We start from the raw sequence: 21,944 nt of genomic DNA, 5'->3' as shown, positions 1-21,944 counted from the left end.
TGCCGTTGCAGTAGTCGCATGGATGGGTAGACGTGCGTAAGGAGACCAAACAGGTGATCGCTTCCGCATTCTGGTGGATCACGTGACCCGTCAAGCGCGTTGTCCTCTCTAGATTGAGTTAACTAACGTTATTGGAGTGATTAAAAAAATAATAATAAAATTTAAAAAAAAAAATGTGTGTGTGTAGGGGGTTGGATTGTGTCGTCAAATAGTCAACTGTCAAATACACAAAGCCTACCCATATTCCAAAAACACGAGTTTGCAAAGCAGTTTGTTGGTAATAACTCTCATAATGTCTTTATTGCCACCAACACTTCCCCGGTCATAGTAATACTGGCGTAGTTGCTTGGATAAGGTGTTAGTTTAGTTTGGGTGTTTGGGTGCCGCGACACTGACAGTCGGAAAGTCTCGCTGGTAGCGGGACCGTCCCTCGTATCCTGCGTCTTGGTGCCGCTGCAGCTGCGGCTGGCTGCGGGTTGTTACACGATGGTTGCCGGTGGAAGGAGACCGAACGGTCGGGTGAGTCTGTTAGCCACCGTGTATGTATGTGTGTGCGTGTGTTGTCACAATCAGTCATTTAGAGTAACTATAAAGTGTCCGCTACGTTGTGTTGCGTTGTGTTGTGTTGTGTTGTGTCAGTGGGTTGACCCCGCAACCGACGAGCCAGCTAGCACTGTGAGCTAGCGGTGCTATTGATAAGTAATAACAGCAATAAAGCTGTTTGTCACGGTTAGCCGTGTCTGTCGACCGTGTGTGCTCTGCCCGCTGTTAAGTTCCAGCCATGTAATACAACTTTGAGGTCGAGAAAGTCATTGTGAGATGAGACGAGTTATAAACAGGCGTGGTGAGCTAACGAGGTAGCGTTATATTGGTCGCGTGACTCAAGTGGCAGGTAGTTTATTTCTGCGTGATGAAAGACGTATAACCGTGAGGAGATGCTGAGTTCAAAGACAAAGGTTTTTAAGTCGAGTCCACTTTTGAAGAAACAAAAGTTTTTCTCGTAATGTTTATCAGGCAGTTACTGGTTGTGTATGGTGTTTTCCTCTTTTGAAGAAGAAGAAGAAGAAGAAGAAGAATGTCTATTTATCCCACATTTGCACAGCAGTGCAAGTAGCAAAGAGAAATAAAAGGAGTGCAATGAGCAAATTCATTAAAAAGAAATAAAGTAATAAAATACATACAAGTTATTTACGAAACTAAACAAGTGTAAAAAACAAACAAACACACAAATAATGAATGGATGGATGGATGGATGGATGAACTTGTTATTTACTATGAATAATCATTCCTAAATTCTCCACGTTGAGGTTGCTGCAGCTGTTATCCCGTCAGCTGTCTGTTCTCATGTGGCAAACCTTGTTTCTCACTCAACCCCCCTGTTTTCACTAAATTCGAGTTCAATCATGTCAATGTATTGCTTGAATGTATTGATTACTGTCAGTGAGGTGCTTGTTTATTACTTACAGCATTGTCCACTTTAATCGTTTAACAGTCTGACCATAAATGACGGCGCAAATGAAAATTGCCCCGAACTTTATTTGCACGTCAAGTGTCGCATCTTGGCTTTCAGTTATTTATAGTCATTGTATCAGTAATGATGATTAATGCTCTTATAAGGCTCCCAATTAGTTGTGGTTCATCGGTGGGTTTTTGTCATTGCACGTCAGAATACGGTTTGGTTCTATTGTGTCCTCTCTAACTGCCCTGGCGTTCATGAATTTAATGCGTAGAGACGTTGATCTGCCACCAAGAAGACTTTGTGCTCATTTGTGTTTCCAAAACTACAATGAAAAAAGCAAAGTTATATTAGTTATATTAGTACCTCGTTCACAACCAGGCAAAGATCACAAATAGCACGTTGACAAAGCAACAATGGAAAAGAAGTTTCCTGAGGTCCAACACAACTCATCACAACAACACATCACTACACTAGTACACTAACCTGATCTTATCTCACCCCTCGTGATTTCTTTCCCTCATGCTAAAAAATGATGGTGAACAGGTTTGACGTTGTTGCCACACGGTCGGGAAGCCGTCTGATTGGACAGACGGTAGCAGTGCGATTGTCACGCTCTAAACTGTCAATCTCCTCCATCTCTTCTCCCCACTGCAAGCTAGCATTTCCCACAGTGTGAGTCAGTGAGTCGGTGGTGTAAGAGTCCAATCAAATCCTTTATTGAACCAGATGAGGCATGACTGAGATTGAAAAATGTATCTCAGAGATAAAGCAGTCACAAAGCACTGCTTTAATATCAATATAACCCAACAGCAGAAACACAGCACACACACACACACACACACACACACACACACACACACACGCTACAAAGAATAGAATAGAATCAAATAGATTAGAATAGAATAGATGTACTTTATTGATCCCAAATTGGGGAACTACACTGTTGCGGCACTAGAAACAAACTACACATGGCAATTACAGTGACAACAAGAAACTTTCAAGTGAATCTTTAGACAACAAACAAACGAGAACGGAAAGAAAAGACAGAGAAAAGAAGATGATGTGCCTACAAGATTCTCTGCACAGTTAGCAGTGACAGAACTGGTTTCATGTCCCTTTGAAATGGAATGAATCCACCTCTCGTGATTACTGCTGATCCTTTCAGGTCTTGCTGCAACTTGTTCCAAGCAGCCAATTTGAAAGACAGCTTCCCTTGGTTCTCTCTCTCTCTGGGGGGGAAACCAAGCAGCTTGTTGGGAGCCAAAGGCTGGCAGAGTCCACTTCCTGGGCTGCAAGACTGATTCAAGTCTTCAGTTGAAGCTTTGAAACAAACCAGCAGGAAGTCCCTGCAGGTGGAGGGGGTGGAGGTGGAGGTGGAGGTGGGTGAGAGCAGCGGTGCACTGGATTAGCACACCTAAAGGCAGAGGGGGAAACAGGACTCAGCTTCCCAAGATTACAATCAGCTGCTTCTCAGTTCAGTCGACAACAAGAAGCTGAGTCAGTCAGTTCCCTTGAGAGGCTTCGTCCAAGTCAAGCTTGAAACCTCTGTTCTTCTGTACAATAATGCCTAGATATTTATATGACATGTGTGCATGTATACATATATTCAGCAAGTGTCAGATTTGAATTTATTTTTGTGTCATTTTTTGTTTCTATTTTTATTCCGTACCGCCCTCTTATCTCTCTTCATACTCTAGTTCAGCCCTTTAGTTCATCATCATCCACCATCACCACCAGTAAAAAGTGAGGGGAACCGTTAGAGAAGTGGAAGTAGACATTTAGACTTTGCCAGCGTTGGCCACAAGCTTTGCGTTGAAGGCAGATTGCAGAAGTGGTCATCGCTGAGTGAGAGTGTTTGGACGGTTGGGACCCCGGCTCTCCAGTTTGGAACCTGGGTCTGTTTCCCCCTCAGAGTTGAATGTGTCAACTGTGAGTGTTTGCATAAACCAGATTGTTCTGTTTGATCCTCGACTCGTAGACAAAATTCTAACACTGAACATTTGAGTATGGAGATGTCAGAGTTGAACGCATAGATATAGATGAATAGAATAGAATAGAATAGAATAGAATAGAATAGAATAGGTGCACTTTATTGATCCCAGATTGGAAAACTATGATGTTGCAGCACTAAAAACAATACAAACAATATATAAACTATATAGTTTATTTTCATGTCTGTATATGAACTTGCTAAACATGGTCATAGATAAATTGAGAGTAGGTCATTATTCTTGTAGGTCAGCCAGCACTGCACTGGTCATGATGATTGCTGCTCTCAGAAAGAATGGTGTCAATCTAACACTGTGCAGCCCTGAAGTGAACCAGCAGCCGTTGTGAGTCCTGTCGTCGCGGTTAAACTCCCATCACCTTTGACCGCACTGCTCCAGGCGAGCTCAACTTTTCTTTTCAACATTATCTCGAATCATCTCGGTAATGACCGGGAGGATTGAAGGTGGTTCAGCCCGACGATCTATAGTGCAACTCAACATGTTCAATAAACTGGTATTTGGTATTTTAAGTCAGATTTTCTATTTACTTGTGCTCTCTTATGTTTAAGAGTGAATGTTATTTGTTCTTTTGTGTTTGTTGTAATGAAGTAACGAGCGGTCAGAGGACGAGTTAAAGGTCAAGGTCTCCTCTCCTCCCCCTCTCTGTCTTCTCCTTCTCCTTGTTTCTCTCTTTCTCTTCCCCTCCCCCCTTCCCCTTTCTGCTGTTTACACAAGACATCACGTCGCTGTTTGGGCAGCTTCCAACACTTCCAGTATTATATGAGCCGTTATGGGTGACTGACTTCTTTTCATTGCACTGACTGTACAGCAAATAACTTTTTAACCCGAGCCAGGCGCTGTTAGTGAGAAGATAAGAGCGACGCTAGCGAGGCTCTGATTTTGCTTGTGATATAATGAACTGAAAGAGCGTAAAGAAAACAAGAATTTTGGAAGATGTTTAGAATAAAAAGTCCATTTTGTAAAATTGTACAGGGCCACCGTAGTAAACTGGCAAGCTCGGGAGGGGGAGAGAGAGTGAAAGACGCTGCAATTTAAAATGTAACCAGTTGATGTCACCGTTTCTTTTCAAAAGGGTTAGGGTTAGGGTTCTACCCATCTGGTCGTCAATCATCTCGGCCTGGACAGAGCTGGCAGGAGCTCAGGGTTCACCGAGCGACTCAAAGTTCTGTCCGTTCCTTCTTCAAAATCTCCAAGTATTCCACGCTTGACAATGTCAGGTGACACACTAGAGTGACGCTGACCACACGACCATCATGTGCTGTCGCACCAAGAGCACAATCCAAGGAGCAGGTCTTTGTCTTTGCCTTTGTCTTGTTTGAACTGTAGGAACACAGCTCAGCTCACACTGAGGCAGAAAACTTCCTGTGGGTTGCTTTTCTCTCTCATGTGAAGACAGAGTGTCATGGCAGTCAACCAGTTCAGCACTGGGATATGATTTTAAAAATGTGAGAAGTGAGAAGTATCTATGTACAAATACTTTGTTACTGTACTTGACCAGATTTTTCAGGTGTCTCTACATAACTTGAATATTTCTTTTTCTGACGTCTTTTTACTTTTGCTGCCAACATGTATACACAAATATCTGTATTTTCGACTTCTCTTTCACACAGTAATATACCAACACTGATTAAAGTAAACCGCTCCTACACAGAAGATGAGTAGGAACGGTTTTACATTTGCAAAACGTTGACTGACCTGCTTGAGTGTTTCTCCCTCTCATCTCTCACCACAGAGCTATGAAGAGCCGTGAGGCCACCTAGGTCCTCTCTCTCTCTCTCTCTCTCTCTCTCTCTCTCTCTCTCTCTCCTTGCTGATGAGATGGAGCGCCTCCACTGGGTGCAGCATCGCTGCCGGCAGCTGCTGGAGGGCGACGCGGCCCGGGGATGGTACTCACCTCCTGCCGACGGGCCGCCCAGCAAGAACTCCCAGGATGCCGCTGGCTCCCAGAGGAGGAGGAGGAAGAAGAGGAGAACTGTGTTCGCCCGCCACAGACCCCAGCAGCAGCAGCAGCAGCAGTATGACAGCATCTCCAAGAGCTACAAGGGCAACGCCATCTGCACCACCAAGTACAGCTGGCTGACCTTCATCCCCGTCAACCTCTTCCAGCAGTTCCGCAGGTAAACTGGATCCAGTGCCTGCCATTGGTGACTGGTGTCTCCTTTCCAGTTTAATGATCTAAGCTTGTTATAGAAATTGGGAAACTACACATATGGTGAATGGTTGTGTAGGCTGTCTTTTTATGGATATCTTCTTCTTCTTCTTCTTCTTCTCCTCCTCCTCCTCCTCCTCCTCCTCCTCCTGCTCTATAACCTATGTTTTCCTCTTTGCAGGGCTGCCAACCTCTACTTCCTGTTCCTGGCGTTGCTGAACTGGGTGCCGGTGGTGGAGGCCTTTCAGAAGGAGATCACCATGATTCCCCTGGCGGTGGTCCTCACTGTCATCGCCATCAAAGATGCCCTGGAGGACTACAGACGCTACCTGTCCGACAGGAAGGTCAATAACCTCCTGGTGCAGGTCTACTGTGGGTGAGTCCAGCTCTCCAGCGTCAGGGCTTAGTTAGTTATTGGCTGTGATGTTCATGGAGGAATATATATTTATATATATGTATATATATATATATATTTATATATATATATATATATATATATATATATATATATATATATATATATATATATATATATATATATGTGTGTATATATATATATATATATATATATATATATATATATATATGTATGTATATATATGTGTGTATATATATATATATATATATATATATATATACATATATATACATATATATACATATATATATACATATATATATATATATATATATATGTATACATATATATATATATATATATATATATATATATATATATATATATATATATATATATATATATATATATATATATATATATATATATATATATATATATATACATATACATATATATATATATGCCCAGTATGGCGCAACCGGGGCCCCACCCTGGAGCCAGGCCCGGGGTTGGGGCTCGTATGCGAGCCCGGCATTTGGGTGTCCCAGCGCTCTCTCTCACTTCCCCCAATCACAGCTGACCTCAGCCAATCACAGGTGCGTTGCCCTGTGTGTTAAGGTCAATGTTTCATGTCCATTCCGTGCCATGTCACGTTGGTTGGCTGTTGAGCACAGTGAGTCAGTGTGGACTGGGTTCCAGTGAGGAGCTGGCCAGCGCCATGGTGGCTTCTATCAATGGCTTATAGGTTCAAACACACAATGCAGCCGTCTGTGGGTTTTATCTTTATAAGACTCAAGCCGGCACCATGTATGATTTACCACGTCTGGTGTCGACTCAGAGCAAAACAAAATTTGATGCTCTGAGTGTGGAGGCAAAGGCAAAGGCTTATCTGCATATTGCTGCAATTGGAAATTTCCCCACTGTGGGACTAATAAAGGAAATCTTATCAATGAATACGACTACCTTTGAATTGAACGTCTATTAAAAATGAAAGAAATGAAACACAATAGAATATATCCCTCTTATATACAGTATATATATATACACATATAATTATATAAATCTATACTGTATATATGTGTAAAATGTACAGTCTGCCAGAATACCAGCAGAGCATTGTGGGATTTGTAGTATTCAAGGTAAACTTGTTGTATAATAGCAGCGTCCAGCTCTTCATGGAACATATATTATTACACTGCGGGCCAAATTTGGCCCGCGGACCAGAGTTTGACACCTTTGGCCTAGTGGCTCCAGCTCCATTCATTGTACTGTAAAGTAATTCAGTGGGCGTGAAACTATTTGCTTTTTCCCCTTGGAGGAAAACAAACAGCCATAAACCACAATGTTCCAATGCAGGTCAGGTTTCAATTCACTTATTAAGATGTTAATAATCGGTATATATATGTTATATTTCTTAATATGTTTTCCTAAATAAGTGTTTTATTGCAGTGTTCTCCCTCTCACTGGGGAATGCTCAAAACAAGAATATTTTGGTCATCTCTTTGCACTCTGTATGCTGCTTTAACTCTGCACATTTCCCCAGTGTGGGATAAATAAAGGCGTTCTTATTCTCAAGTCTTAATTCATTCAGTCAGAAAGTGGCTTTAGCATTTTTCTATTCGTGGGAAAAGCTGAGGTGGGTGCTGGGACTCCAGCCGTTGAGAGGCAGTGTAATAAACACGGAGCTGGACCTTGGCCTGGACGTGGTCTATGGCACTGTTGTGGAGGAGTGGCTCCCCTCTGCTGTGTCCCTGCTTCACCACTCAGCCTCGTCGCCACATGGAGGTGAAGAATCGGTGAATGGCAATCGGGGAGAATTTTTGGAGAGAATTTTGTGGTCTGATGTGAACGCCACCGTCTGGCTGGACTCATGAGGAGCTGGGAGTATCTGTCCCGTCGTCCACAGGAAGAAGATAGGAGCCGTGCTTGGAAGAGAAAGAGGAGGAAGAAAAGAACGGTGGTGTCTTTGATCACCTTGGAAGACGAGGACGAAGAGCTGAAGGAGCTCCTGAAGACCTACAAGGGCAACCAGATCCGGACCACCAAGTACTCCCTGCTGTCCTTCTTGCCCAGGAACCTCTTTGAGCAGCTGCACCGCTTCGGCAACGTCTACTTCATCTTCATCGCCGTTCTCAACTTCGTGCCGCTGGTGCAGGCCTTCCAGCCAGAGGTGGCGCTGGTGCCCGTCTCCCTGGTGCTGGCCGCCACGGCCCTCAAGGACCTGTGGGAGGACTACCGTCGCTTCCGCTCAGACCACCTGGTCAACAGGCTGCCCTGCTGGCTTTACTTCAGGTCAGTTCACCTGGTCACAGTGCACCTGGTCCCAGTGCACCTAGTCCCAGCGCACCTGGTCCCAGAGCACCTGGTCACAGTGCACCTGGTCACAGTTCACTCTGGTCCTGGTGCACCTGGTCTCAGGGCACCTAGTCCCAAGTGCTGGGAAGATTGTCAGGTGTCACTGTGAGGAGAAAGGAGACATTGAAGTCATTGAAGGAAATATATTTAACCAGAGTGCGAAAACATGGGAATATACCAATATTGGCATAAAAAGTGAATATATATACATACATATATATATACATATATATATATATATATATATATATATATATATATATATATATATATATATATATATATGTATATATACATATATATATTTGTGTGTATGTATATCTTGTGTAATTTAATATTACACAAGATGGTCTTCAAGACATTTTAGTGACAATACCTCACAAATGTTTCTACCTCCAGTTTCAACGGTTTATTATTTATAGTTTTGTTAATTGTTGTTATAAAGGAGTCAATGTTGTTTCACTCTTGTCTAGTCAATAAATGATCAAAATTATTGAATTGAATTGTGTGTCCTGCATTTTCTCGATAAATATATGTTTTAAAATCCTTTTGTTTTTTGTTTTTTTAAAAAGCAAACTGCCCAAGAAGCCGCGAGCCACCAGTTGAGAAACGCTGGTCCAGATGGCTGTAGTGACTTTTGTGTTTTTTTCTCGACTGGTGAGTCACAGTGTTGTGTGTGGGCTCTGTGTAACCCGTCGCTGGTGGCTTTCCAACAGAACTCAGAGATGCTACGTGGAGCGACGCTGGAAGGACGTGCGAGTCGGAGACTTCGTCCGTCTGTCCTGCAACGACATCATCCCGGCTGACATGCTACTGCTGCACTCCTCCGACCCCCGGGGGGTGTGCTACATCGAGACGGCCAACCTGGACGGAGAGACCAACCTCAAGCAGAGGCAGGTGGTCCTGGACCTGCCCTTCCAGGTGAGTGGGTCCACCAGTGCTGGTTCGGTTTGACAACAATCTAATCTAACGACCTGGAAGAAAGAGCTGGAATTCCACAAATGTTCACTTGGATTGTTGACCTTTAGCAGATACATTGTATCACTTTTACCCAGAAGTGATACATTTGAAATGGTAAAACTGCTGTGTGTGTGTGTGTACAGGGAGCCGAGCTCAACCTGGAGAACTTTCACAGTCGGATTGAGTGTGAGAACCCCAACGACGACCTCAGCAGGTTCCGAGGCTACATGTGAGCGTCCTTCACCATCACTGAGGTCATGGTTCAGAGGTGCCATGAGAGCAGTAATCACTCATCATTTGTGTGTCTCCTGTGTGTGTGTGTGTGTGTGTGTGTGTGTGTGTGTGTGTGACTCCACAGCGAACACCCCAGCGGCGTGCACGTTGGCCTCCACAACAACAACCTGCTGCTGCGGAGCTGCACCATCCGCAACACAGAGACGGTGGTGGGAATTGTGGTCTATGCTGGTGAGTGGCCTCACTGGCTCCCCCACCTGGTCAAGTTAGTAGTGTTTTCTGTGCTACGGACAAAGCGCACAGGGTTTTTCTCTCTCTTTTTTATTGGTGGTGGGGAGGTTGGAAATATTGAACTAGTACAGTGTTAATTTTGTTGACAAAGACGATGACGAAAAATATTCGTCAACGAACCTTATTCACGGACGAAAACTAAATAAAAACTAGATAAAAAGTCAGATATGACGACGAAGACTTTGACGAAATATGTAACTGACACTTTAGTCAACAAATAAAAACGAGACGAAAATGTTGGGCGGGACGAATGGAAAAGAGATCCAATCAGGACTACTCTTTTGTGGGACAAGTTGGGAAGAAATCCAATCAGAGCGAATCTCATTTTGAGGGTAGGTTGATTTATGCGGAAGCAGCAGAGCCAATTAAAAAACGCACCGGAGCTCGCAAAGACAGAGCGCATAAAGACAAGAGAACATCCAGACGAGAGCGCGAGCGAGCCGTGCTCAGAAACATTATTTGATTGACTTGTTCTGTGTTCGCCCTTTTCTTGTGATATAGAAATGATCATTTCCTTCTTTGACCGCCAGATCGACTGCCTGTAACTTAGAAGCTGCATCATATGCAATTCTTCGTTTGTTTTCCACAATGAGGATTTGTGCATGAAAACTTCCTTTGCGCAAACTGTCTTGCTCTCGTTCTGTAGTTGTTTTCCTATTGTTGTTCGCGCGATCTGCCTGTCTCACTCTCTCCCGAGCCCACCCAAAAATCCATAAATTGAGAAGGTCCCCTAGTGGCCGTTAGCTGTAAAAAAGAAACATAGATTAGCCGCACCGTTGTATAAACCGCAGGGTTCAAAGCATGGGGAAAAAGTAGCGGTTTATAGTCCGGAAATTTATTTGTTGATAAATTGATTTCTAGGATGGGGAGTCTGGACCAGCTGTACCAGGTGGCCTCATCATGCGCCAGTGTTAAGTGCTTGCTTGTGACTGTACAGTAGATACACAGTTATGTCTGAGTATCTCTGTGTAAAACTTTCCACAGTCTTTACAGCTCTGTGAAGGAAGAAGCCGTCACCTTCCAGTAGATGACCGGGTTCTTCCCTGTACAGTCACTGGCAGAGTGCTGGGAAGCAATGTCACAGTGTTAATCATTAACCACCGACTATGTGTGTGTGTGTGTGTGTGTGTGTGTGTGTGTGTGTGTGTGTGTGTGTGTGTGTGTGTGTGTGTGTGTGTGTGTGTGTGTGTGTGTGAAGTTGGACCTTCTTGACCTACATTTCCTGAAACCTCACCAAAACATTGGGAAAAGAAAATGTGTCTCCTCCTCTCTCTCTCTCTCTCTCTCTCTCTCTCTCTCTCCCTCCCTCCCTCTCTCTCTCTCCCTCTCTCTTCCTCCCTCTCTCTCTCGCCCTCTCCCTATCCCCAGGCCATGAGACCAAGGCCATGATGAACAACAGTGGTCCTCGCTACAAGCGCAGCCACCTGGAGAGGCGCCTCAACACTGACATCCTGTGGTGTGTCCTGCTGCTGGTGCTCATGTGTCTGGCTGCTGCTATAGGTGTGTGTGTGTGTGTGTGTGTGTGTGTGTGTGTGTGTGTGTGTGTGTGTGTGTGTGTGTTTGACGTGGCTCCATTGTTGACATGGCTTCATGGTGTGTATATCTCTGTGCTTCAAGGTCATGGCCTCTGGCTGAGAAACCTCAAGGAGCCTCTGTTTGACACCAGCGGCTACTCCTCTCCTGCTCTCGCCGGCTTCAATGTCTTCTGGACCATGATCATCGTCCTCCAGGTGGAGCAACTCAAACTTTATTGACCAACACGCGGTCAAAGGGTGCAACACAAGCCGCACCTTAATAACACTGCATGGAATCAAACATTGTCTGAAGTTGATCTTGAAGGTCCAGTGTGGAATATTTGACTTGATTTGTGATTTTTATTGGCAGTGCTATGAAAGTCATTTGGCTTTCTTACATATAAAGCAGTTGGGCTGCTGCTCCGCCACCAGTCCAACCTCTGGCCCAGCCCTGTACGAGCTCATTCTGCTGGCCTCCTGGTTCCTAGTAAATCCTATCATCAAGTGAATTCCTGTGGATTCCCGTCCACCAGGTGCTGATCCCCATCTCGCTGTACGTGTCCATCGAGTTTGTCAAACTGGGCCAGATCTACTTCATCCACAACGACCTGGAGCTGTACAACGAGCAGCTGGACTCCAGGATCCAGTGCCGGGCCTTCAACATCACCGAGGACCTGGGCCAGATCCAGTACCTGTTCTCCGACAAGACCGGAACCCTGACGGAGAACAAGATGGTGTTCTGCCGCTGCAGCATCTTCGGGGTGGAGTATCCCCACGTCGACAATGGTCAGTCCACCAAGGACGTGGAGAGCTGTGAGGATAGAATAGAATAGAATAGAACACCTTTGTTAATCCCACGTTTGGGAAGTTTGCTAATAACAGCAACATTAAGTAGTGCAAGAGGAAGGAAAAACTGTAAAAAACAGATATTTGAATATTTGCAGTTATCTACAAGATGTTTGATATCAATAAGAGTTTTATTGCACATTGATGAATGTAAAGTGTTTTTTTTGTTGATTATTTGACTTCAGTGTGGTTGGTTTAAACTTCGCTACGCTGTCTCTCCCACCAGTCAGTTTGCAGTGTTTCCTCCTCTCAACAGTGTGTGAATACCCCTGGATACTCAGGTATTTCCTCCTGACTGTGTATGTGTGTGTGTGTGTGTGTGTGTGTGTGTGTGTGTGTGTGTGTGTGTGTGTGTGTGTGTGTGTGTGCCAGCTCTGCGGCTGCAGGTGTACGAGGCCGACAGCAGTGAGCTGGCGGCCCGCTCGCTCACCCTGAGGTCCGGCTGCAGCCGCAGGTCCCTCAGCTGCCGCTCGCTCAGCTGCAACCGCAGCTCCGTCTCCCTGCACACGCTGACCGCTGAGACCGAGGACGAGGAGCGGCTGTGCGGACCGGACCAGAGCCAGAGCCAGAACCAGAGCCAGGCCCGGACCAGCGCCTTCTGCAGCCGCGTGGTCAGAACCCTTTGTCTCTCTCTGTTAGCATCATCACACTGCAGAGGAATGAACAGATACAAGGAAACTGCCATGAAGCCACCACCCAGTCAACACAGCTCAGTGACCGGCTAGTGGGTGGCGAGCCACCAGTTGAGAAACGCTGTGCTGATGAATGACTTCCTGCTTGCTGCTGTGTGCTTGGCTGCAGGCGAAGGAAGTCATCCCTGACCCGGCGCTGCTGAGGAAGCTGAGCTGCCTCTGCTCCCCGCAGCTGGCAGTGCCCACCACCGGGGGCGCCACTGAGTCCACGCCCTCTGGCTCCCCCTCCAGCCTGGAGCTGGAGTACATCGTGGACTTCTTCCTGGCTCTGGCCCTCTGCAACAGCGTGGTGGTCTCCTCCCCCGTCCAGCCGCAGCATACAGTGAGAACACACACACACACTGACTGACTGACTGACTGACTGACTGGTTGACTGACTGACTGACTGACTGGTTGGTTGGTTGGTTGGTTGGTTGATTGATTGATTGGTTGACTGACTGACTGACTGACTGACTGACTGACTGGTTGGTTGATTGATTGATTGATTGATTGATTGGCTGACTGACTGACTGACTGGTTGGCTGACTGACTGACTGATTGGTTGACTGACTGACTGACTGGTTGACTGACTGACTGACTGGTTGGTTGGTTGGTTGGTTGGTTGGTTGATTGGTTGACTGACTGACTGACTGACTGGTTGGTTGGTTGGTTGATTGGTTGGTTCTTATAATTGGCACTTAGTCAAGTTGGTAGAATTTCAGTGCTGGTAGAGATTCCACAGGTTCCAACATTCACTCCTCCTCCTCCTCATTCTCCTGCTGCTCCTCCTCCTCCACCTCCCCCTCCCTCACCTGCTCCTTCTCCTGCTCCTCCTCTTCCTCTTCCTCCTCCTCCTGCTCCTCTTCAGGCCCCAGAAGCTCCCACTCCTCTCAAGGCCATGCTGCAGCGCCTCAGCTTCTCTCCCTTCTCCTCCGGCTCTCCTCTTCCTCCTCTCTCCAGGGGCGGCGGCCCGCTCAGCTTGGCCTCCAGGCTCTTCTCTCTGAGGAAGACCATCACCTTCAACAGTGCTGAAGACAGTGGCGACCTTCACACCTCCGACCTGAAGCCCCAGTTTGAGGAACAGGATGTGGACCGGGTGGGGGACGGCGAGGAGAAGGAGAAGGTGAAGTCCACGAGCTCTCGTGGAGCCTGTTTGGATGGAGAAGACCTGAGCAAAGACATGAACTTTGAGAGTGAAGCTGCTGCTGAGAAGGAGGAGAAGGTGGAGAAGAAGGAGGAGCAGGTGGAGGACGGTGAGAAGAAAGAGAAGGTGGAGTCCAGGAGTGCTGGTGGAGCACGTTGGGATGGAGAGGACCTGAGCAGAGAGGTGAACTTCAAGAGTGAAGCTGCTGCTGAGGAGCAGGAGGAGCAGGAGGAGGAGCTGGTGTACGAAGCGGAGAGCCCCGACGAGGCGGCGCTGGTCCACGCCGCCCACGCCTACCGCTGCACCCTGCGCGGCCGCTCAGCGGAGCGCCTCCTGGTGGAGCTGCCGGGCGTGGGCCCCCTGGCCGTGCAGCTGCTCCACGTGCTGCCCTTCCACTCCACCAGGAGGAGGATGTCGGTGGTGGTACGCCACCCGCTGTCAGGCCGCGTGGTGGTCTACACCAAGGGGGCCGACTCCGTCATCATGGACCTCAGCCAAAGCCCAGCAGGTAAAGCACACGGCTCTGTTATCCCTCGTTGCTCAGTGCTCGCTAACCGCTGTTGTTTTCATTTATATTCCTTTCTTTTGAAAAAGAAAATAATTCAAATTTGGATGTTTAGAAGGTAATCACAGATTTATTTTTTTTTTCAATTATAAATAGACAATGCAAATTTGAATTTTTGAGACGGTGTAGAAGTTGATTTGTTTCCCTTTTGCCTCACGGTGGCTGCTTTTTCATTCTTGTTTTTAAACCTTTCTTACTTCCACTTCTGCACTAATCTGGAACAGTAATAATCACCGCCTGTTTGTTCCGTGTGTTTCGTGGTGCGTTCAGGTTCAGAGCGTGAAGGTGAGATCTGCCGCCACGTGAGAGAGCAGACAGAGAAGCACCTGGACGCCTACGCCAGAGATGGACTCCGCACTCTCTGCATCGCCAAGAAGGTGGCGCTCTGTCCACGATGTTCTCCCTCTTCATCAGCACTGACTCTGACATTCAGGCAGTTATTATTTGTCACACGTCACGTGTGGCAGAATTAGATATGCATGCATCCCTCATACTACTGCTACTACTACTAATAATAATAATAGTTAAATTAATTAAGACGAATAATAATTCAGACTCCATAATAATTTCCAAAGAGTCAATAAACGAGTGAGTCCTTGAGTGACTTGTGTGTGTGTGTGTGTGTGTGTGTGTGTGTGTCAGGTCCTGGAGGAAGAGGAGTACGAGGTGTGGATGAAGAAGCAGCTGCAGGCGGAGAGCAGCATCGAGAACCGAGAGGAGCTGCTGCAGGACTCGGCCCAGAGGCTGGAGACCCAGCTCACCCTGCTGGGTGCGTGGGGGGTGGAGGAGGGCACAGCGCCACCTGCTGGACCCACGTGTTGGTGCAGACCTTCAGGAGTGTCCTCTCTCTCTCTCTCTCTCTCTGTGTGCAGGCACCACTGGGATCGTGGACCGGCTCCAGGAGGAGGTCCCGGAGACCCTGCAGGCCCTGCAGCAGGCTGGGATCAGGGTCTGGGTCCTCACTGGAGACAAGAAGGAGACGGCGCTCAACATCGCCAACGCTGCAAAGCTGCTGAGATCCCGAGACACTGTGCTGACCGCCACCGGGGGGAGCAAGGTTGCTCTCACACACACACACACACACACACACACACACACACACACACACACACACACACAAAGACTGCATATCCCAACACATCTCCATTGTTAACAACTGCTTCTGTCTTTGATTGAAATATTGTGATGAGGTCACCATCGTGTGTTCCTCTTCCAAACAGGAAAATCTCACTGAGATATAAAGAAGCTATAAGAAAATAGGTTAGAATCTAGAAAACGTGCATATGTACATGTCATCAGTACCGTCACATCCTTCTGTTTCAGGACGCTTGTGCCCATTCATTGGCGGAGCTCCTGGGCTGCATGCAGCGCCAGGGTGCGACTGAAGGGGGCGCTGCGGAGGAGTCCTCCTCCTCCTCTGACTGTGTCCTGGTGGTGGAGGGCAGCACTCTAGACTTTGCCCTGCAGGAGGAGCTGCGGAGCGACTTCCTGGAGCTGAGCGGCAGGTGCAGGGTGGTGCTGTGCTGCAGGTCCACGCCGCTGCAGAAGAGCCAGGTGGTGCAACTGCTGCGAGAGCAGCTGGGGGTCATGACCCTGGCCGTGGGTAGGACACTGCTTGACTGTGTAGAGGAGGAGAGATGCACAGATAGCAATATCTCTAGCAATATCGGGGAGCGGCACCGATACTAGTATCATGTATCTGTGCTGATACCAGTCTTGGGTATCACTACCGATACAAATATTGGGTATCGCTAATGATACCAGTATCAGATACAAGTATTGGGTATCGCTTCTGATACAGCCAATATAAAACTGATACCAGTTGTATATGTTGGTATGTGACAATCTTGTCGAATGTGTGTTTGTACTGATGAGGAAAGTTGTTCAAACAGTAATAACATCTATCAAGAAAAAAAAAATCTAAGTAATTCTGTAATGTGGAACGGCCCTGTGAAGTACTCAGTATTGAGTACTTGCTTTTCAGTGAGAACTGAAAAGCAAGTACTTGTACTCTACCTGTTCTGTAAAAAAAAAAAATGTGCTTATTATTACGTTGGTCATTTTCTTTCTGTTCTTTTCCAGGTGATGGAGCCAACGATGTGAGTATGATCCAGGTGGCCGACGTGGGCATCGGAATATCTGGCCAGGAGGGCATGCAGGTAAAGTACAGCTGTGGTACTGTAGTATTAACGCTGAGTAAATATTTGTCTTGAAATATGATGGTAATGATGCCAGTGTGTCTGCTGGTTTCTCCTGGTCTTCCTCCTCCTCCTCCTGCTCCTCCTCCTCAGGCTGTGATGTCCAGTGACTTTGCCATCTCCAGGTTCAAACACCTCCGCAGGCTGCTGCTGGTCCACGGCCACTGGTGCTCCTCACGCTTGGCCAACATGGTCCTCTACTTCATCTACAAGAATGTGGTGGGTCTGTGTGTGTGTGTGTGTGTGTGTGTGTGTGTGTGTGTGTGTGTGTGTGTGTGTGTGTGTGTGTGTGTGTGTGTGTGTGTGTGTGTGTGTGTGTTCAGGGATTTTTAAACCATTCATATTTTCTGCGTTTCTTTCTACTAGTCTTGACTTCATCCCTGCCATTCACATTAAACTAGCAGAGTTGCTCTGCTGCAGGTGCATTTATACACTGGATAGATAAATAAACACAGACAGTAAAATAAGATAAGATGCAAAGGAAACAGCGACATCCAGTGGCTACATTTTAGATTGCAGCGTCTGTCACTCTCCCTCCCTCTCCTGAGCTTGCTAGTGAACTATGTTGGCCCTGAGCACCCAAACCTGGATACCTGCTCCACCTTCTTCTTCTTCTTCTTCTTCTTCTTCTTCTTCTTCTTCTTCTTTGGTTTATTTGAGGATGACCCCTAGTGTTCAGCCTAAATATCAAACGCTACACTGCCAGGCAGCTGGATTGTCCACACCAGGCTTCCTTAGAAATATCCTGGTGCAAGATGGCAGCTCACTGGGAGCACTGGGACTCTTGATTGATCTATGGATATTCTCATAAACTAAAAACCAAGCATGTCCTCTGCTTCTGTTCCCCGGATATGCAGATGTATGTGAACCTGCTGTTCTGGTACCAGTTCTTCTGCGGCTTCTCCGGCAGCGTCATGACCAACTCGTGGGTGCTCATCCTCTTCAACGTGGTCTTCACCTCCGTCCCTCCGCTGGTCTACGGCGTCCTGGACCAGGACCTGCGCGCTGAGACGCTGCTCAAGGTGCCCGAGCTCTACAAGACGGCTCAGAACTCCAAGGTGACCCACCCAACACCGACTAGTGAAACTGCTGCGTGTTGCGGTGAATACGGTCGTGACTGACAGTTCTATTTGTTCTAGGTCTACGTTCCCCACATGTTCTGGGTCACAGTTCTGGACGCCTTCTACCAAAGCCTTGTCTGCTTCTTTGTGCCTTATTTTGTAAGTTCCATTATTTCACTCAGGGATGTGTGCAGTTCCCCATTTCCCAATCAATAAAGTCTATCAATCCATCCATCCATCCATCCATCCATCCATCCATCCATCCATCTATCCATCTATCCATCCATCCATCCATCCATCCATCCATCCATCCATCCATCCATCCATCTATCTATCCATCCATCCATCTATCCATCTATCCATCCATCCATCCGTCTATCCATCCATCCATCCATCCATCCAACAGATGGATGGATGGAGAATGCAGAATGGAATAGAATGCCTTTATTTATGCCACATTGGTGAAAGTTCTATCAGTTGGTGTGGGTTGGTCGTCCAGCAGACCTCTCCACGGTCCCAGCAGCTTCTGTCCAATGAGAGATGCTTGTGTGGTTTGTTCCAGGCCCTGGCAGGATCAGACGTGGACCTGCTGTCCCTGGGCTCCGTCATCAACACCTCGGCTCTCTTCACCATCCTGCTGCACCAAGTTCTAGAGAGCCACACTCTGGTCAGACTCACAGCTGAGCTCGCAGCCAATCACACCCCAACCCTCCCCCAGAGGCTGCCTCCACCTCCTGTTTGCCTTTTCTGCATTTACAATCAACTCAACATCAAGGTCCAGTCTGTCATATTTGGAGATTTGGAAGAAGAAACAGCGACACCATGTGGTTACATTTTAGATTGCAGCGCGTTGAGTTTTTACCAATGTAAAAATCCTAAGTCAGTCCAAATATTGCACACTGGACATTTGAGACACACCCACATCACGCAGGTGATCATCATTTCACCAGTGTTGAGACCACTGGCACCAGTTTGATGGCTCTCCATTGAATGTTTATGAACACAATTATTTTTCCTGACAATTTTTGTGTCATTGACGCACACTTTCATGATTCATTCATTTCAAGTTTCTGTGGGCAGTGGAAGAAGTTTTTACCAATATAAAAGTCAAAAATCGGGCCAAATTCTCCGGACCGGACCTTTAGATGAAGAGAATGCCAGCAGAGTCCAGAGGTTGGAGCCGTCTGTCTTCTGTGTTGCAGACTTGGATTCACGGCCTGGTGCTGCTGCTGAGCGCCGCCTCCTACTACGGCTTCGTGGTGCTCTTCAGTTTGTTCTGCGTGACCTGCAGCCCCCCCACCAACCCGCTGGGGGTAGAGACTCTGCAGATGTCCCGGCCTCTCTTCTACCTGATCAGCGCCGTCGCCACCGTGGCGGCTCTGTTACCGAGGTACCCAAAAGCCACGTCTGCACCCACCCGAAAACCTCCTGATCCAGGGTCAGGGGTAGGGGTAGCACTGAGGTCAGGGTTAGCACTGGGTAGGGTCAGTAGGATGGGGAAGACTGAGGTCTCTCTGTGCGCATGTACATGGATATCAGACATGGATGAAATGGAGAGAACTTCAACAGATGTATTTCAGACCCTGACCTGGTGCGTTCTTCTCCAGGCTGCTGTACCGCGCACTGAGCAACACCTTCCACCCCACGGCTGCTCTCAGATCAGCCCAGCAGGACGCGGTGGACGTGGAGGGGTACTACAAGAGAATGCAGCGCTGGAACCTGAGACGGTCCGAGGCCGACAGGCCACCAGTGTGTGCGGACAACCCGGGCCTGGAGGCCTGAGCAGTGGCGTCTGTGGCGTCTCACACACACACACACACACACTCACACATTTTATTTTTCTATGTTGTATTGCTGGAGCTTTTGCGATGACTCCGTTTCGCCTCCTGCAGAGAGACACCAGCTGTGCAGTGTTAGCTGGAGGTAGAAGACTGAGCTGAGGAACTCACTGAGGAACTCACTGAGGTAGCCTACTGAAATAGCTCACTGAGGTAGCCTACTGAGATAGGTCACTGAGATAGGTCACTGAGATAGGTCACTGAGGTAGGTCACTGAGGTAGGTCACTGAGGTAGGTCACTGAGGTAGGTCACTGAGGCAGGTCACTGAGGTAGCTCACTGAGATAACTCACTGAGCTAGCTCACTGCTCACTGAGCCTCTGGAGACCAATAGGAAGTCATTATTATGATTATTTAGTCGATGTGCTTTCAGCAGTGTGTGTGTGAGTGCACTGCGCCTTATAGCTATCGTCCCTGATGACATCACCAGCTCGGACCAACAGTGGCTTAGCTTCACTAATTTTCAAAGCAGGAGAGGTGAACCTCCTCCTGACACTGACACATCCTAACTGAGATTCCACTTTGTGCAAAGCAAGGAAAGGAAAACAAAATGAGCACGATGTGAGAGTTTGAATATTTATTTCTCGTGTGTGTTTGTTTGTCAGCGTGTTAAGCTGAGGGACAGAAGGTTGGGAGCAGGTCCTCCACTCAGGTCACCGTCATGTCTTAACACAAGCCAGCAGAACTTCCAGGAGCCTCCTCCAGTGCTGCTGCTGCTGCTGCTGCTGTGGTCTTTCAATCCGGATCAGTCCTTCCAAGTTGAGGCTTTGGCTCTTCACCAGATGGATCTGAATCATGGTGATGATTTGAATGTGATCAGAATCCCGGGCTGCACTAACGGGGACTCGCTGCAGACGAGGTCATTGTCTCCAGAGTGCAGTGATTGTGTGTACAGTGGCCCCTAGTTGTAGTTGTTGGGGGGGAAAGCGTTGCTGCCAGGCCAGAGGAAAGAACACGGATCGATATCACGATATCACGGCAAAGCTTCACACGATATCGTGGTCATTTTCACGTTAAAAGTGATACCGAGCACTCCTTTTTCTAGTGTGACAGCACTGTGCTTCTGTAAGCTGTTGTTGAGAAGCAAAAAAAAAAAAAAAAAAAAAAAATCTGAATTGTTATTTATTCCTAAAATGATTTGACTTCTCCCACCAAAGGTTTGCAGAGGCTTGACGGGGATTCTTTGCTAATTGTATTCTTTCAATTCCCCACGCTGTCTGTCAGTCAGTAGATATAATATAAATATATTTATAAATTAGATATAAATGAGAGATTAGAGCATTTGTGATTAAACACCAACACAACTGTGGGCCGTTGGAAATATGGAAATTGTTACTGTGCATCAGGTTTTGTACATAATATTTATAACTGCTGAAGGAGCTGAGCTGAACCTTTGAGACTCTGTGATATATTTGAAGCAGGTTGAATGACTCCTGATTCCAGGACCCCTGTGAGTGCAGCCTCCTTCACCTGTTGAGGTGTGAATGACTTCCTGGCTATGTTGTAGCAAACAATGATCTGTCTGCAGTACCGCCGTGGTCCACTAGGGGCAGCCTCAGTCTGCGGAGACCTCGGTTCCCTCCTTCCTTCCTCCCTCCCTCCCAGTCTGCAGACTGCAGTGCAGTCGGCAGGGGTCGCTCAAGGGATTTTATATTTTGTGATATGATGTTGTTGTATTTAATAACTGATGCAAAAACCTACTGTACTGTTTCAGAATGTGCAATAAAGTGATTCCACCTCTAGATGGCTCTGCTTCTTCTGAAAAACATCGAGAGGAAAAACAACAGAAAATACAAAACAGACAATCAGTCTTTCCAGGACAACACTTGAAATGCGCAAAAAACACAAAGTAGCAAAGAAAACACTTGAAAAAACAAGCAACACCAGGACAAGACGAGACCATGAAGCTGCTGCTGGTTCTCTGTGAAACAACTGGCAGGACGAAGGCAGACGTGGACTATAAATCCACCTGGTCAAGGGGGACCAGGTGAAGTCAATCAGGGAGGGGGGGGTCAATCTATGGAATCACAGGAGTGGTTGGTTGATTGATTGATTGATTGATTGATTGATTGATTGATTGATTGGTTGATTGTTTCCAGAGTCATTCAAAGAAAGAGTGAAACACCCTGGTGGTTCTGGGTGGTTCTAGGAGGTTCTAAGAGCTAAACACCCTGGTGTATATATGTATATATATATTAATACATGTATCTATGTATATATGTATGTGTGTGTGTGTGTGTGTGTGTGTGTGTATGTGTAATTAAAACGTGTCAAACAGAAGTGGGCGGGC

At 46.9% G+C, this 21,944-nt stretch overlaps 1 protein-coding gene across 5 annotated transcripts; it reads left to right on the top strand.

The window, feature by feature from the left end:
* The first annotated feature begins 304 nt into the window (after positions 1-304).
* On the top strand, positions 305-21,396 carry atp10d (ATPase phospholipid transporting 10D). 5 transcript variants are annotated; one of them, XR_012926798.1, is made up of 24 exons: positions 305-519; positions 5,201-5,585; positions 5,799-5,993; positions 9,050-9,254; positions 9,437-9,522; positions 9,652-9,758; positions 11,187-11,318; positions 11,436-11,548; positions 11,866-12,118; positions 12,551-12,789; positions 12,980-13,192; positions 13,718-14,501; positions 14,829-14,935; positions 15,201-15,327; positions 15,431-15,615; positions 15,882-16,161; positions 16,641-16,717; positions 16,850-16,975; positions 17,614-17,814; positions 17,896-17,976; positions 18,380-18,484; positions 19,020-19,207; positions 19,425-19,825; positions 19,956-21,396. XR_012926798.1 is itself a non-coding variant. In XM_076027772.1 (24 exons), exons 2-24 carry the CDS (start codon positions 5,287-5,289, stop codon positions 19,597-19,599), a joined length of 4,164 nt encoding a protein of 1,387 aa, XP_075883887.1. In that variant the 5' UTR covers positions 306-519; positions 5,201-5,286; the 3' UTR covers positions 19,600-21,396. The 5 variants fall into 5 exon arrangements, 4 of the variants coding, with proteins under 4 accessions (XP_075883884.1, XP_075883887.1, XP_075883886.1 ...); XM_076027772.1 differs by having other exon boundaries at positions 306-519; positions 13,718-14,092; positions 14,207-14,501; positions 19,425-21,396; XM_076027771.1 differs by having other exon boundaries at positions 306-519; positions 13,718-14,119; positions 14,231-14,501; positions 19,425-21,396.
* The last annotated feature ends 548 nt before the right edge of the window (positions 21,397-21,944 follow it).

This window comes from Nelusetta ayraudi, unplaced genomic scaffold, assembly GCF_046127955.1.
Source record: "Nelusetta ayraudi isolate G7.1 ecotype Tasmania unplaced genomic scaffold, CSIRO-AGI_Nayr_v1 ptg000021l, whole genome shotgun sequence".
NCBI lineage: Eukaryota > Metazoa > Chordata > Actinopteri > Tetraodontiformes > Monacanthidae > Nelusetta > Nelusetta ayraudi.
This window is presented reverse-complemented; position numbering and strand designations above follow the sequence as displayed.

Coding starts and splice junctions, on each gene's coding strand:
- atp10d (XM_076027769.1), top strand. CDS start 5,287: ATGGAGCGCCTCCACTGGGTGCAGCATCGCTGCCGGCAGCTGCTGGAG. Junction 11,549..11,865: donor CCATGATCATCGTCCTCCAG/GTGGAGCAACTC, acceptor CCCGTCCACCAG/GTGCTGATCCCCATCTCGCT. Junction 12,790..12,979: donor GCGCCTTCTGCAGCCGCGTG/GTCAGAACCCTT, acceptor GCTTGGCTGCAG/GCGAAGGAAGTCATCCCTGA.